A 17,419-nucleotide genomic window follows, 5' to 3' on the forward strand; every position below is an offset into this window, starting at 1 on the left:
CAATCTCTCAGTCAAATCAGGCAAAAAATATGTTATGCAATAGAGGAACATTCCATTTGGGCTGTAGGTGTGCTTAGTGTCTGATTTTATATATCATATACTTGCTTGGTTTCCCCCAGTAAATCTTGATGTATATCCTATTTTTGGCAAACTATTAGTTAATTAATATAACAAACTAGGCCAATCTCTCAGTCGAATAATAAAGAAAATTGGGGGGGTGTTGCATTAGTCGACTGCCAGTCGACTATTGGCAATTAGTCGCCAATCAGATTCGACTATGCTTTGTCGGGGACTAAGGATTTTTTTCATAATTCGACTAAGAGATTGGCAGTCGACTCAGACACCCCTCGACTGATTAGTCGACTATTCGAATAATCAATGTTATTTGACTGGCATTTCTATAGAAAAGCCCAAAAAGTCTCAAGTGATGGCAAAAGGTACACTGTAAAATCATGAGTGTTAATTTAACTCTGAGTTAAATGAACACTTAGGATTTTACAGTGTCATGGCTAGCCTACCAGGCCAGTAAAAGTTCAAGTACATTTATATTATTTACATATTACATGTTTACAGGTGTAAAACAGTGGGTGAAAGAATTTTCTGTACAACTGCCCATAAAGGGGAAAATGTCAAATAACAAAACAAAAATATCAAATTTTAATAAGGTGTGTACTCAATATAAACAAAGTAAAAATAAAGGCAGGGTACCTGCAAGTAAGAGACATTGCTTATTCATCAGATGGTCAGATAGCCATGCCATGTTCACAGTGGTGAAAAATACATGTACATCTTTTTACTTCACTGCAGTTATTTGACAGCTTATCGTAATACTTACGTTGCAGATTTAGATGATTAAATACAAAACATATAACTGATACATAGTGATGTATTGTTATAGGTTAAGCCACCCAGCAGCAATTCAAATCAGCCCCACCTTTACCAACTGCCACATTAAAGTGATGAACACATTAACACGCACTACTAACTGTAAAATGGGCTATTTTACGTACTTTTTTTTAGTACTTTTACTTGGCACTGGAAGCAGATTTGGATGAAAATGTACTTTTACTCGTGTTCAATTTTGAATGCAGGGCTTTTACTCGTAACAGATATTGCTGCTGACTGTCTATGGCAGGGGTCTTCAACAGGGGGTCCGGTACCCCTAGGGGGTCCTCAGAGATACTGCAGGGCCTGCCAAATCTTTGTGTGATAGGAACTCTATTCTTTTATTTTTACATGAACCACTTGAACCCTCACATCCCTATTCTGGGGGGAACATTAGCCAATAATAGCAGAGCTCTATTTTCGGCGAAGAGGTTTGGTGTACAGGGAAAAAAGAGCAGACCAAGTACCGAGCCAACGGTCAAGTTTACAAAGTATTGAGTCGTTAAATACTGTCTGAAACTACACATTTAACATGAATCCAATATGTAGTGGGGGTCCCTGCTTCATCTCTCTCTCAGCTAAGGGGTCCTTGGCCTGAACCCCTGGTCAGAGAGACCCCTGGACTATGGGTTTGTGATGGGTTTATGATGTTTGACCTCTGTCCTGTACCTCTCTAGTCCACCATGTTCCTGTGCTGTGCTGTCATCATAGCCATCATCCAGTACTGTAACTTCTGTCAGCTCACGTACTGGATGCGCTCTGGCCTAGCCACGTTGGTGGGACTGGTGCTACTGGTGCTGCTCTTCAGCACCCCCTGCAGGTAATATCTCTACCAACAGTAATCACTGAATTCCCTGAGGGTTAAATTAAGAAATAATTGAATTAAGAATTCATTTAACATTGACAAACATGATTTTTCCGTGTCACCAGTGAACATAGGTTTATACTGCATAATTAATTTGTCTTAGCAGATCTACTGCATCTGCAGTATTGTTACACTCACAGATCATTTAGAACTGTGTTTTGTCTGCTCTTTCAGCGCTGGCAACAATGTGTTTTTCTGGTGAGTATATCATGACTCATGTTCAATACATTGTCGGGTCCATTTGGTTGCATTTTACACTCTGGGAAAAACAACACTGAGGATTTTATTGTGTATGCTGTTGCTCATCTCCATCCCTGTTCGTATACTGTTAGTGCTTCCATGTTGTTTGTGTTGTAATGCAAGGCAAAGGCGTTTCAAATAGCTTTTACATGCGACATCATTGAAGGGTATGAAGGGGTATTTAAATAGAAATAAAGACTAGGCGGAATAAAATACAAGGCACACTAGATTAAAGGTCAAAGTGCAATTGTTATTTTACTTTTTCTCCTCAGTTAAAGGAGCACACTTCTTCATTTAAATGGTTATAATAATGCTCATTATAAGATAGCACAATTTCCTTCTACTCACTCTGCATCTTATTGGAGGGCTATGGACGGTTCAGAAACCTGCCTAGCAATGACTTCATCAATAGGGATTCCAAGCCAATGGAAACTATAGCCTTTAGCATTAGTGAGGAGCAATTATATCAATTCAATTCAATTCAAAGAAGCATGAGAACATACGTTTACATTGCCAAAGCAAGTGTCAAAATACAATATACAGTTGGAGGAAATCTTTGAGGAAATCCACATGTCATAGTATTTAGCTTGGATAATTACCTATGGAGACAAAATAGTCCCTGTGTTGAAGATAAGATTTGAACCAATTTGAATGTTTAAGTCTTTGTCATTAAGCATTGGAGAATGCATGCATCATTGATTAATGATTGATCAGTTTACCTCCTTTTGATACTCACTGGCAACCATTCAAGTGTAGGGCTGGGCAATATATATCGATATTATATCGATATTGTGATACAGGTATGAGACTATCATACCTGTATCTGCACTTTTACATTCAAGTGTAGGGCTGGGCAATATATATCGATATTATCAGGGGTGCACATAACTTTTTAGGTCTGGTACGCAGAGGAGCACCTGGACATGTGACTTGGTGCGCATGGCGCCCGTCCCGTTTTGTCAACGGGGGGGGGGGGGGGGGGTTCAGCCCGGACAGTTTTGTCAACGGGGGGGGGGGGGGGGTTCAGCATGGTGCCCGCCGGACAGTTTTGTCAACGGAGGGGGGGGTGGGCGAGAAAAAAAGGACGCTCTGCTTCTAAATTCCGCCGGTTTTCGCCGTTTTTTTTCTTCTCATGCTGTTATATAAAGCCCCCAAGGTTGGTGCCCTGTGCTGCTGCGCTGATTTTATCCGCCAGATTGGGACGTTCACGGCATATTTTGCACCATTACGGTGCGTTCATCATCGGTGACGAGTGCCTCTAACAGCCGCTGCTGGCACGCAGCCAGGCAATGCGAGGCGATGCGAGGCGACGCGAGTCATATCTCTACCCCTCCGCCTAATGGCTGTACATGGGGCCGACGGGTGCTTAAGAGTGATTGTGTGAGTGTGGCTTCAGGAAGTAAATTCCTAGCCTCGATCTCCAGGCTTTTATTTTTTAGTTTTGCTAAAAAATAAAAGCTTGGAAATTCCTGTCCCAGCTGTTGGTGCGCAAAAGCGCCTCGCGTCGCCTGATGTGGTGCGCATTTTTTATTTTGGGTGCGCATGCGCACCTGCGCACCAGTTATGTGCACCCCTGGATATTATATCGATATTGTGATACAGGTATGAGACTATCATACCTGTATCTGCACTTTTACCTTAGCGCTAGGTATACTCTTGGTTGCTTGTTTTTGCAGAAAATGCACTTAAGACTTCTGATGATTTGTAGTTTCGTTCCCTACCTATGTTGAATGCACTTATTGTAAGTCGCTTTGGATAAAAGCGTCTGCTAAATGACTGTAATGTAATGTAATGTAACTATCAATTTGATATTATTGTCACAATATGATATTATGATCACAATATCGATATAGAGGCATTTTGTAAAAGATTCAATGATATTTGATTTTGTCCATATCGCACAGCCCTACAGTATTCAAGTGCATTGATGCACAGTTGAAATGTTGTAAATGTGGTCGTAACCTACATACAGTAGATTCTCAACAGCGGGTCCATTTGGTTCCATTTGTACACTCTCAGAGTTAAATTAACATTGATTTTACAATATAAATTGGGGTCCCAGAGATAGAAATGCAATTAAATGGGGATCCGTAGGCTAATGCATGTCAAACTGGGGGGTTCTTGAAATTACAATGGTTGAGAATCACTGCTAGAGCCGTAAAGATCTCCTCTTATAGGGGTCCCTGGCATGTATTTTCAAATGGGGGGGTCCGTGGGCTAAAAAGGGTAAATTTGGGGGTCCTTGACATGAAAGAGTTTGAGATCCACTGGTTAAGGCTAACTAATATACTTTCTCCATCCTCTTACTTGCGTCTTCTGTCATTGCTCTATCTGTTTCCTAGCATTGTTTTTCTCCCTCTGCCCTCCAGGCCAGTCGACCATACCAATAGCAGCAACAGTTCCATCAGTGTGATTGACAGCCCAGCAGACCTGGTGCCCAGTCCCCTGTTGGCCCTGCTGGCCCCAGAGGCCTGCGTGGCCTTCTTCTTGCTTCTCCTGCTGGTCTGGTTCCTCAACCGCGAGTTTGAGGTCAGCTACCGCCTCCATTACCACGGCAACGTGGAGGCTGACCAGCACCGCATCAAGATCCAGAACATGAGGGACCAGGCCGACTGGCTGCTGCGCAACATCATCCCCATCCACGTGTCAGAGCAACTTAAAGTCACTCAGAGCTACTCCAAAAACCACGACAACGTGGGCGTCATCTTTGCCAGCATCGTCAACTTCAGCGAGTTCTACGAGGAGAGCTATGAGGGGGGCAAGGAGTGCTATCGTGTCCTCAACGAACTCATCGGAGACTTTGACGAGCAGTTGCGGAAGCCGGCCTACTCTAATATTGAGAAGATAAAGACCATCGGTGCCACTTACATGGCAGCGGCTGGACTCAATGCACAGCAGTGTGCAGACGCGGTGCACCCCCACGCCCATCTCCGGGCGCTGTTTGACTTTGCCCTGGAAATGATGCACGTGGTCGACGACTTCAACAAAAACATGCTTGGCTTCGGCTTCAAGCTTCGCATCGGGTTCAACCACGGGCCTATAACGGCAGGCGTGATCGGCACAACTAAGCTCCTATACGACATCTGGGGCGATACGGTCAATATCGCCAGCCGGATGGACACAACAGGTGTGGAGTGTCGCGTCCAGGTCAGCGAGGAGAGCTACTGTGTTCTCAGCAGCATGGAATACGAATTTGACTACCGTGGCACGGTCAATGTAAAGGGCAAAGGTCAGATGAAGACCTTCTTGTATCCCAAAAGCAGTGATAGTGGTCCCGTGCCTCAGTACCAGCTCTCTGTATCACCCGAGATCCGGGCGCAGGTGGACGGAAGCATCGGGCGCTCGCCCACAGATGAAATTGCCAGCATGGTGCCTGCGACTAATATGACTGCCGGCACTACCAATACTGCTGTACACAGCACTGGCCCCGGTTCCTCTACCAGCCTGGGAGTAGGCATTGGCCTCCTGGCACATGAAAGAGAGGCGGCAGAGCTCGGCGAGAAATCAGACGGCCGTGAAAGACGTCTCTCCACGCAGAATTGTCATGCCAGGCGCTCCTCGTCTCACGCCGGCCTGGCATCTCTTCCCGTCACCAATCTAAGAGGGCCAACTCCCTATACAGATATCAAACAGCCTATCATTTCTCCTTCCCCCCAGCCAAACACACCCCGAAACGCCACAGCAGAGTCTCAGAAAGATGTAGAAAGTGGCAATAAGGAGGATAATTATGATGGTGGCAATGGGGAGCTAACCAAACTCTAAGACCTGTCCACTCTGGCGCTTTTTAATCAGTACCTTCTGCCCTTTAAGCTTAGTCTCTCGTTCCTGCCTGTTGGCATCTACATAAGTTGGTGAGCAATCGGTTCTTCCACAGACTACAGGGAAAGACCCACAATGCTCTTATCAGCATCAGTCAGACAGTGGGTCGTCTTTGGCTGTAAGGCGATGGTTTGATTGGATGATGTTATCAGTGCAGGATGCTGGTTGGACCAAAGGAACCGTGTAAGTCAGGAACAACCATAGGAGGTGGGAGCATGCGATGAAAGTGTTCTCATTTGCTACAGATTCCATCGCCACCCATTAACCTACTTGATTATCAGTAACCTTTAATCTTCTTCTTTGAGATTTGTTTGGCATTTTGTACATCGTATGTCTTTTAAGTGCCTTTAGTATAGAATAATATGTAGACCAAGTAAAGGCATAAAGGGAAAATCTTTGCAAAAATGTAATTTAAAAAACAAAAAAACAATGCTTTGGTTAAACGTTTAGATCTGTCATATTTTACAGTGTTACTATTAGTACAGTGTTATTTCTGCCTTTATTACGGTAATGACTCAACAGGTTGACCTTATGAGAGGTTGAACTGGGGGGATCACAATGAAGAAAAGGGAAATAAGATGGTTGTACCACCTGTGTTTGTACAATCTGCACAGGAACCCGGCATGAAATGCTGCAGATGACGTTTTCTTTGGTCTTTATGAAAAACCTTTTCTGGAAAGCCAGAGAACAGACAAATCAATTCTGTTCGAAGATCGAGGAGGCCTGTGTGTTGTGCACATGTGTGTGTGTGTGTGCGTGTGCGTGTGCGTGTGTGCGTGCGTGCGTGCGTGTGTGTGTGGTAATAACTGCTGTTCATTTGACAAAAAATGTAGGACAATACGCATTCTGGGGTGTCATTGAGAAGGATATTAAATCCTTCTCGCTGATTTGGCAACTTTATCTCTGGCTTTGGTTTGGACACTTGTATTACCACTGTCCGGACGTATCACTGCCTAAGCTAGACTTAGCTAGCATGCTCTCTCAGAAACAGCATTAAAGATTAGGCTAACTGTTAGCATCAGATGCTATAGTACAATGTTTTTGCCATAATCCTGATGATGCTCTTGTGGGAACTCTTAAGTGTAAGCTATTTATTTTACAGAGGAATATTTCAGTGGCTCTTAATAGGCACCGCTATATGTGTAGAGCATCTTTAGCTGTGACAGTAGATGAATTAGGGCAAGCAGCTATCTAGATGATTACACTAAATGCTATAACAAGATAGGAACTATCTGGGTATACTGTATTTTTTATCAGAACACAAATCATAACTGTCAATCTAATGACCCCATCAATAATAATATTCATTCAATAAGAGTTAATGAATGCAAGCCAAATGCAACAGTTACTTGATATTTGCAGTGGCATGAAACTTAGAATGGCACTGTGATGGAAATACGACGCACCAAAGGTGTTTGTGTCTCTCCATAGGTGTACTACGGTACATACCAGTATTTGTTTCAGCGCTGCCTTCATATTTAGATTCTAATTAATTTAACATATCATTTTCGCAGCTTTCTTTCAACCTGGTAGATTTCATCATACTGTCGTGTCATATTAAAGCTACAATCCATTCGTTTTATTTATGTTATCTCCTTCTCCCGATGGTGAGAGATAAATGCAGTGATGTCCGGACTACAATAAAGATGGCGGCACAACTAGGGCCAAGTTTTTTTTTGTGCCAATTTCAGCCAATCAGGAGAGAGTGCCCGTTTTCAGCTTCAATTTTATAGTGTTCCAGATCCAATTCTGTCGGCTCACTTCTTTGTGTCATCACTTAAAATCACACTTGTTTATCCTGTATCCTGTATGAATTGTCTCTCCCGACTGGAAAAAATGTATATCCCGACCCGAAAATGAGTGTTTGTTACTAAACAAACACTCTGTAGCAATGCTTGTTACCAGAATATAGAGATATTTAACACTAATCTTATAGTAATATCATTTACAGCACCGTTAACATACCAATAGATTGGTTAAAATTATGTTTTATTCATTAAAATAAGTCCCGGATTGTGGCTTTAATTATTTACTGAATCAAATTACTATACAAGACATCCCATGGCAGTTATGTGGTGTCTAGAGAACTCACTCTTGCTCTCTCTCGCGCTCTCTCACTCTCTCTCTCTCTCGCTCTCTCTCTCTCTCACACACACACACACACACATACGTACACACATGCACACACATACGTACACGCACGCACACACACACACGCACACGCACGCACGCACGCACGCACGCACGCACGCACGCACGCACACACACACACACACACACACACACACACACACACACACACACACACACACACACACACACACACACACACACACACACACACACACACACACGGTCAGCAAAAAGGGTTGTGTGCTCAGAAGCTAGAGCTATCACTGGTCCTCAAAGTGTGGTCCGGGCAACCTGCAGGGGTCCTTGAGAGGGTTCCAGATTGTAAAAGGAACAAAAATAAAAAATAATTGAGAACCACTGGCTTATAGGAATGACAGTACTGTAGGTAGTGCCTTTTAGCTTCCATTTCCCCCACATTTCATTATATGCTCTAAGTTTTGTTTGTTTCTTAATAGCTTTCATAACAGATTCCACTACACAATGTAGAGGAATATTTACTTTCTTCTGAATTATGATCAACTTAATGCACCCAGACAGCGCTTCTATACATTTGAGCTGTGCCTTTCCTCAATACATGCCATTCAAAGAGATCTTTCCAAACTTTTTATTGATTAACTGGCATTGTAGGAGTTAAAGGGAATATGCTGACAAATATATTAATATGCTGTTAAACCTGTATTTGACTTTGCATTTTATATCTGTGAAAATGCTTAGATATAGTTTTTTAAGGGCAATAATTAATGTAATCATTTTATAAACCATGAGTTTAAAAGGGAAATTTACTTTGCGCTTATGAGCACACAACCCAAAAGTCCAAGTTCTTCAATGAAAGGAATGCGTATAATAATCAGTTGATAAACTGTTGTTATTATCAAGGGAAAAGTGCTTAGTAGAGGTCATGACACTTGAGTGCCAGGAAAAGTGTATAACCTTTTTTTTATCTCATGGACTTTAATAATGTCTTTTAAATAATATCTTTTTTATTAACTCCAAGAATCCAATGTATTATATTGTTTCTTTTTGTCTTGGGAAAGTCAAGTCAGCTCAAGGACGACAGGGTAGATAAGACCACATCTTGCCACTTGAGTATCACACTGAAAGTATGTGGGCTTGATTTTAAGATGTAGGTGATTTTATGAACTATACGACAATGGCACATTAGAAATATTTTGATGCCAAAGAATGTCATCACAGTCATTCAGACTTTTTTTGTGTGGATGTTTTTGCCTTATCCTGAGGATTTGTTTGTTCTGTTGTGCACATTGACGATGGGCCATTTTTATATTCACTATGATGAACATTTGCACAAAGCGGTCACTTTTATGTACATACTTTCATGCCTTTCTATTGTATAGTGTCTGAGCATTTTCTGTTATTTATACATGTGCATGTGCTTGATTATTAGCTCCTTAATGGAGGAGGAGAGAGTTAGAACAGTGTTGGAATAATACTTGTGCCTGCATGTGTGTAAAGAGTGTTTGTGAAACTGTGTGATGGTGTGTTGAAAGGAAAGCATAAATCTAAGCAGGGATGTGAACTGGATTTGGACATTTGAGTCCATTTCACCAAATCCGTTTGAGGAAAATAGGACTTATCAGGACAGATAATTCTTCAATCACACCAAGAGTATTTGCCCCCCGTGTCTTGTATAATTAAAGGTGCAATCCATAACTTTTATGTCCTACCTGAGATTCAAACTCGGGCCCTCTGGACAGGCTCCAAAATGTACTGTTCAGCTAGAGCTTTCGTGCGATACCAGTAGTGCCACAGGATCTGCATTTCTAAGCAGAAAATTAAGGCAACCAACTGCAACCTGTGTTAGTTGTATTGATTATAACTATTGTATTCACATACCCTACAGATTGGTCAAAATAACATTTTATTCACACACAACAAGTTATGGTTTGCAGCTTTAAATGGCCTCATTAAAATGGGAACTACTAATATGTGTTTGTAGGCAGTATTTCAGTAACCTACAGTACTATAGCTAAGTTCTGATGAATTGTTCTCTATGGGATTTCCTTTTGTATATAGCACGCTGAGGCATGCAAATGAAGTTTAAAAATTGAATAAAGTGAGGTTTTTGGGGAAACTTTGTCCAGTTGAGTTTTGTAGCCTATATGACATTTAAATGTATGAGTACTACCATCCCAAATATTGTTTTTATTCCATGTATTTTCTCCGATACGTGTATATGTTGAGTCCATTTACATATTTGTTGAAACAAACTTATACAGCCCTATCTAACACTGTTCTCAACATGGGGTCCGGCCAGGGCGGCTTTGGGGGGTTCCAGGGGGTCCCAACTAAATGATTGATAATTGGGAAGTTACCAAATACGGGTTCTGTAACTCAGAGTTAAATCTATTTTTTTATTTAAGTAAAAGTATCAATACTGCAATGTAGAAATACTCTGCTACAAGTAAAAGTCCAGAATTCAAAATGTACTTGAGTTAAAGTACAAAAGTATTGGTATGAAAATGTACTTAAAGTACCAACAGCATAAAGTAGTCATTATGCAGGATGTCCCATTTCCAAAGTTTTCAAATGTATAAAAATATTTTGAAAATAGCAGATCTTCAAGCTCACAATGTATTGTGAGCTTGTAGATCCTCAATACCTCCAAATTGTACTTAGATACAGTACTTGAGTAAATGTACTTAGTTTCTTTACACCACTGATATATATATGTGCCTTTTCATCCTAATTTGTAGGGTTATTCCACCCCTAGAGGCTACCTCACGTACGTGCACATGACGCACGGTGGGACACGGGCTTTGCGTAAGGGCGTGCTGGCAGAGCCCCTCCCCCCTACAGTCTGAGCTGGAAAGAAAAAAAAACTTTTTTTTTTTTTTCTATCGGTAGGAATCAACAGCCGCCATCTTGACGCGGCTCCGAATCGGGATTTCAGCGTTAGCATTTATTTTTTTTAAACCCGTCCGAGCCGCGCCAGACCGGACTCGAACCCCCTTTTCGCACGGAATCGCGAAGCGCTTGTTCTTGAGAAGAGAGCCGTCGCAAACATGTGAGGATTAACGGCGTTTTTGTCGTCCTTAGAGCCCCTCGTATGTTTGATTTCCCCTTCGGAGGAGAAGCGCCGCTTGTCGCCGTGTATCTCCGCACCGACCCGATGTCTTCGCCGGCGGACGACAGCGTCCAGAGAACCACCTCGGTGCACCGAAAATATTCGTGGAATTATCTTCTTTTTATTAAAACCAAGAGGAGGATTTAAGGCCGTTTTTGATTTTGGGGCTGCGAGAAAAAAAAAGATGATTCCATATATACGTGAAACTAACCCGTACACGGCGAGAGGGACGCGTCATCGCGTCGCGTGATATTATTTGATTATTTTTATTTATTTTTCTCCAGCTGAAATACATTTTTTTGGACGCAATTATTGACGGATAATGATGTGGGGTGTTGGGTGTTGGATTATCATGGGGTGACTGTAACAGCGTGGTGGCGCTGTTGCCCTCCTTTTGAGACGGTGTTTCTATAGGCTGTGGAGCCGAAGATAAGCGTTTCAGCTGAACCAGTTTACGATACATCAAAAAGAAAAAGAAAGAAATCCCTATCGATCAATAACTTGAGCCAGTATTCCACGGATCCCGTTTTTAAATTTCCCCATCCACTATTAACCAGCGATCAGGATGGCTGACAACCTGCTGGATGTGGGGGGTCCCCCCAATGCGAAGAGACCCAAGCTCAATTCACCTGCTCTCTCAGCATCAGATGGTCCAGGTGAGAACAGAACCAAAAGAAACAGAGACATGACATGGCTGTCAGTGGTGGGAAAAGTACTTTTTTTTGGTAAAAGTATCAATACTGCAGTGTAGAAATGCTCTATAGCAGTGGTTCTCAAACTTCTTCATGTCAAGGACCCCCTAATTGACACTTATTACCCCGCGGACCCCCATTTGAAAAGATAAGTCAGGGACCCCAATAAGAGAAGTTTTTTTTACGGCTCTCTAGCAGTGATTAGCAACCATTTTAATTTCAAGGACCCCCAGTTTGACATGCATTAGGCTACGGACCCCCATTTAATGGCATTTATACCTCTGGGACCCCAATTCACATTGTAAAACCAATGTTAATTTAACTCAGAGAGTGTACAAATGGAACCAAATGGACCCTAACGGGTCCACCTGTTTCCATTTGTACACTCTCAGAGTTACAGACCCATAAGGGTCCATTTGGTTCCTGTCTATCATTTAGCTGGGGACCCCCTGGAACCCCCTCAAGTACCCCTGGGGGTCCCCGGACCCCACTTTGAGAACCAATGCTCTATAACAAGTAAAAGTCCGGAATTCAAAATGTACTTGAGTGAAGGTACAAAAATATTGGTATAAAAAAGGTATTAAAATAGCAAAAGTAAAAGTACTCGGCAGGGTCTCATTTCACAAATGTATAAAAAATCTTTGAAAATAGCAGATCTACAAGCTCACAATGCATCGCATCGCGAACTTGTAGATCTGCTATTTTCAAATGGCCGAAATGTACACGGCTGAAGTGATTAGTGTGTTTTGTAATAATAATCAATATCTACAAAGTAACTAGTAACTCAAGTTTTCATATAATTGTAGTGGAGTAAAAGTACAATATTCTGAGATGTAGGGGGGTAAAAGTATTACATTGCAAATACTGAAGGAAGTAAAACATACCTAAACTAAGTACTTGAGTAAATATACTTAGTTTCTTTCCACCACTGAGAACCACACGTTTGAACCAAAATCAAGAGACATGACATGGCTGTGTTATTGCATGATGCACAATGTTTCTGGCCAGGTTGATTGATGCTGTGTGTTTAAGAGATCATCATGTTTAATGGGTCATCACTTGTGTGCAGAACATGTCAGTTTGCAGGACAGCCAGTGTCAATGTCACATCCAACACTCATTTGGATCTGACTGTGTAGAAGTGTTGGGTCATTTGCTCGTCATTTTCAGCTCTGAAATAGAAAAAAAAAGGCAAACTAACACTTGTTAGAAACATGACCCCGTCATACAGGCCAGTCGTTCCATGTTTCTGGCACATTCATCAGCTGTTCAGACAAGCCATACATTTTAGAAGTTACCGTCTTCCTGGCTCACAGTCTGATGCAGAGATCTTGGAACTTTTATTGATTTTTGTCTTAATCCAGCGAGATCGAGTTTAAGCAAAGTTACTGACAAATGCAAGTTTCTGTGCCCACATGCAACTCTCTGAATATCACAAACTAGCCCCGGGCTGTACATCTCACCCACTCAAACCTGCAGAACAACTTTTCAAGAAGCACAGCAGCAAAGTATCATTTAAAACTACAATAGTTGGGTTTTGTTTTACCGCCTGTCATATTTTATGACTACAGAATTGAGGGAAAATACTTTGTGCTCTGTATATTTTATAACTAAACATGGTGTGTAGTGTGCTGTCAATCATGTCACATATACAGTTCTGAGTTATCTGCTTCCATATAATATGAATCTGGTCTTGCTTAATTTTAAATTTGTATTGGTGTTTAAAGTCTTAATTTCTTGTATTTGCTAAGCTCATTATCTATCTAATTGTCTGAATCTCACAAGGGATAGGATATTAAAGAAGCTTTGAGTCCAGCGCTAGGGCTTTCCCCAATCATCAGCTCCCATTTGTTGTGACCTCGCTGGGAGGGTGAGGAATCTATATAGCTGGGGAAGCCCTCTGCCGTGCAGTCAGCATGGTGTGTGGGTGCGTGTGTGTGTTACATCCAGAGGGCTTGCAGTGAAAGGAGTGTCCAGTGGTGGTGGCTGTGGCTCAGCCCCTGCTGCCAAAGTGCCATGTCAACAACCCAGAATGACAGGACAGGGTCTCGGCCAGCGTGCAGAGTTCTCCCCCAGTCTCTGTGTAAGATGATGTTAGCTAGGTCAGTATAGGACCACCCTCTGTGACAGTGACAGTGGTTGCTGTCAAGTTAAGACAGGTTTTCCAATTAAATAAATACTAAAGCATTTCCTGCATCTCTGTATCACCTATTCTTTTTATTTATTTATTTTAGAGTAGCCAATAATTTTTTTACCCCCTTTTTCTCCTCAATTTAGTCGTTATGCCAATTGATTCCTCCCCACCCACATTTCTGTGTTGTCACTGCCGTTTTATCCTACTGACTCACCTGTCAGTAAGGAGCCCCCACCGGGGGGGACGTAGGGCCATCGTCCTCCTACTCCCGCCCAACACTCCCTGCTGACAGGTGCCGCCCCAGCCCGTAGGTGTAACGTGCAATGACCAATATCGCCCTCCCCCGCCCGGCTTCCCTCTCCCAAACACGGGCCACTTGTGTTCGCATAGACGCCCGACAAAGCCGAATGCACCACGTGGATTCGAACCCACGACCTCCGTGGTGGTGGGCAGGGACTTTACCACTGCGCCACCCGAGTGTACCTATTCTAACCCTATATGCTGAGCTGTTGGGTTGGCACAGGTCTCAGGTCATAGTTGGCTTTGGATCTGTTGATTGTGGCTACTTCACATTAACATGGTAATACTAATGTTAGACTGCAGCTACTTCTACAACTAATACATCAAATGGCTGTAAAAACAGACCCAAACACACAATCCATTAAAGAAAAAGACAGAAGAAAGCATCAGATTGGTTAACCACTTTCAACCTGGTGTCCATATTTTGGGAATGTTGTTATTGGGATTCTTTTCTTCCAAAAATAGTGAATGAATGTCAGATCCATCAACAAGCTCACGATGCGCTGTGAGGTTGTAGATCGGCTACTTTCACAGAGCAGACTGCAGAACACATAATCACAACCTGTCCCCTGTACAGACCACTGTCAGAGGCCGGCCCCATCCTAGTGGGACTAGAGACCAAGGCGTGGCTACACAACACTGAGTTGGACATTTGACAATGTCACACAAATGAAGAAGGCTACTTTCACTATTTTTGTGTGACACAGCTCGTTTAGAATAGGGCTTAAAGTGCAGTGATGTTGCTAGGTTTTCAATGTAATGGGTCCTGGGATGCAAGGGTGGTCTTTTAGATGGGTCCCAGGGACATTTTATGGGTCCCCAATTACACGTCCCCCCCCCTATCGTTTTCTTTGATCTCCAATCTCCATATCTTCTATGCGTGTGTGACTGTGTACATTATATCCTGATGCAGTGGATCTCAACCTTTTCAGGCAGCGACCCCCCCAAAATAATCATATTTTAACTGGGGACCCCCCACCCTGAGGAATTAGGAGTTGAGGCACTTAATTTAGTTTGATTCAGTTCCACAGATACATATTGTGAAAATAGCAGATCTAGATCAGTGCGACCCGTTCCTGCTTTTCAAGACCGATACCGATATATATACATATATTAAAAAATCATAAATATATTTTTTCAAATGTATATGATTCTGTAGTATTAGCACACCTTATGGTAAGAAATACTAGTAGTGGGCAACAGGTGGATTTAACATACCTTTGACCAATAGAATACATTTAATCATAGAACCTTTTAATCATTATTATTTTATTTTGTATTATTTATGAATGTAGAATTTATTTTTACTATTTATTGTGTAGACTGAAAACACTGGCTTACAGTGGAAGTATTGGCAAATAAAGAAATAGGAATTCAAGAAATAATGAAGACAAATACTGACAATGCCTATGAACATTGGCTTGCAGTTATTGCACATAGTCAACATGCAATAATACTATTAGGCTTGTCATTGAGAAAGGAAAATAAAGTTGTCTTTTTGAGGAGAAGTGGAACCTTATAAGTCACTTTAAGTTTAGCATGAGGGAGAGGGTCTACCCTCTTCAGGGAATTAATTGTTATGATATCTCTAAGCTACAGAAAACATCCAGTTGCCTATTAAATATACACAAGACACAGACGATAGACAACCGGTTACTTACAGCTGCCATTAATTAGTGCTTTTGTTTGCCTTTGTGGTCAAATCAGGGTCAAATGCATAGGATCAACGAGCCATCGTTAACCTGCTAATGTTACACAGCTGATTGGCAACATGCGTTAATCCACCATCACTCTGATCTCCAAGCAAGTGGGAGAACACTCTAAAATCGGGGATTTTACTTTGGCTGGTCAATTTAAGATGACAACAGCAACAAAGATTAGTAGTAGACCTGTATGTATGATGATCAGTTATTATTCCAGACAGTGGTCTATCCAAGACGTTTTAACACGTTTAAGAGCAGGTCCTCATGCCGTCTCTCTCTCTCTGTGTGTGTAGCGTAGACTAACAGCGAGGGGCTGTGCTGCTGCTTCTGCCACACAACGCTGTTTAACCGAGTTATACTTCTCCAGTACAACGGTGTCTAACCGGAGAGTTATACTTCTCCACCAACGGTGCCTAACCGAGAGAGTACATGTAGATCACAGCTGACAAATATTATATATTATCGGAGCTAATCGGAGTTGCGTCCCATGGACGCACTAGAGTTGTCATGAATGCGTCCTTTCGCAATATGGTGCGTCAGCGACGCAGGACGCAGGCCTACGAGCATCTCTGTAAAGTGACATATTTTCTATCAATTACACACCCCATGAAGCCTTGAATTCATGGAGAAGTTTTTATCGTATTCCTAGCCAATAATTTGATGACCGGCGGAGACTCAGAATCTCCATTGAGTCTCCTCCGGTCATCAAATTATTGGCTTAGGAATGCGACAAAAACAAAAACAAATCTCTACATGGGGTGTGCATAGAAAATAAGTCTTTTTTTTGGGTGAACTATTCATTTAAGTAATTAAAATAGCTTTGTTTCTACAGATGGATTGTTCCAAAACTCCAGGCCTGTGATAGACATAAACGCATAAGTTACCTTCATCATAGTGAAAAATGATGCGCAGCCTCATTCATAAATGGTAAAATGGTGCATTTATATAGCGCCTTTATCCAAAGTGCTTTATAATGTCCATTACGTCCATTGCTCAAGGACACTTTGACACTAACCCAGGGGGAGCTGGGGATTGAACCGGGAACCTTCCGATTCCCAAGCAGCTCCTCCTCCTCCTAAGCCTCTGCCGCCCCTCATGACTGAGGTTGAAAATCAGACACCCTTGCATTTGAATGAGAGCAATTTAGGGATTACACCACTCTGACCACTGTGACTGCTGCTTAACTCTCATCTTACAAGGAGCACGCAAAGCCCCAGGTTCGGTCCCTCTATTTAAAATCGCAGCAGTGGTCACTCGTGCCTGCCTGCCATTTACAAACAGCTGGGAGATGTTTTAGTGCCTTTGTCCCCTCATCCTTGCCTCTCCTTGGCCGCTGCAGGATCTCTCGCACGCTGACAGCTGCCGGTCCCCGGGCCAATGTAGCTCCTCTCCTCAGCGGGTTGACAGGAGCCATCACTGGGCAATAAAGCCGCCTGACACCAGGCTGCCCCCTCCACTGCTGCCAGACGTCCGCGCTGTCTTAGACAACGCATGCATGCACGCACACACAAACACTCAGTAGGGCACAGTCAGTGTGTCTTAGAGATCATCTCCCTTTGAAGTC

The 17,419-nt window shown here is 42.5% G+C and overlaps 2 protein-coding genes across 4 annotated transcripts in view; both read left to right on the plus strand.

Annotated features, from left to right (window-relative positions):
* Window positions 1-7,911, plus strand: part of LOC311055775 (adenylate cyclase 9) — a 64,503-nt gene extending 56,592 nt beyond the window's left edge. The window contains exons 8-10 of the mRNA XM_084072041.1: window positions 1,563-1,705; window positions 1,925-1,948; window positions 4,360-7,911. Coding sequence (XP_083928167.1) covers window positions 1,563-1,705; window positions 1,925-1,948; window positions 4,360-5,752 — 1,560 coding nt within the window. The 3' untranslated portion in view covers window positions 5,753-7,911. The remainder of the gene's footprint in view (window positions 1-1,562; window positions 1,706-1,924; window positions 1,949-4,359) is intronic.
* A 2,903-nt stretch (window positions 7,912-10,814) lies between these two features.
* Window positions 10,815-17,419, plus strand: part of crebbpb (CREB binding lysine acetyltransferase b) — a 58,631-nt gene continuing 52,026 nt past the window's right edge. For all 3 annotated transcript variants that reach the window (XM_084071510.1, XM_084071511.1, XM_084071512.1), the window contains exon 1: window positions 10,815-11,683. In XM_084071510.1, coding sequence (XP_083927636.1) covers window positions 11,593-11,683 — 91 coding nt within the window. In that variant the 5' untranslated portion in view covers window positions 10,815-11,592. The remainder of the gene's footprint in view (window positions 11,684-17,419) is intronic.

Source organism: Gymnoscopelus microlampas (assembly GCF_963454915.1).
Source record: "Gymnoscopelus microlampas genome assembly, chromosome: 11".
Lineage (NCBI taxonomy): Eukaryota > Metazoa > Chordata > Actinopteri > Myctophiformes > Myctophidae > Gymnoscopelus > Gymnoscopelus microlampas.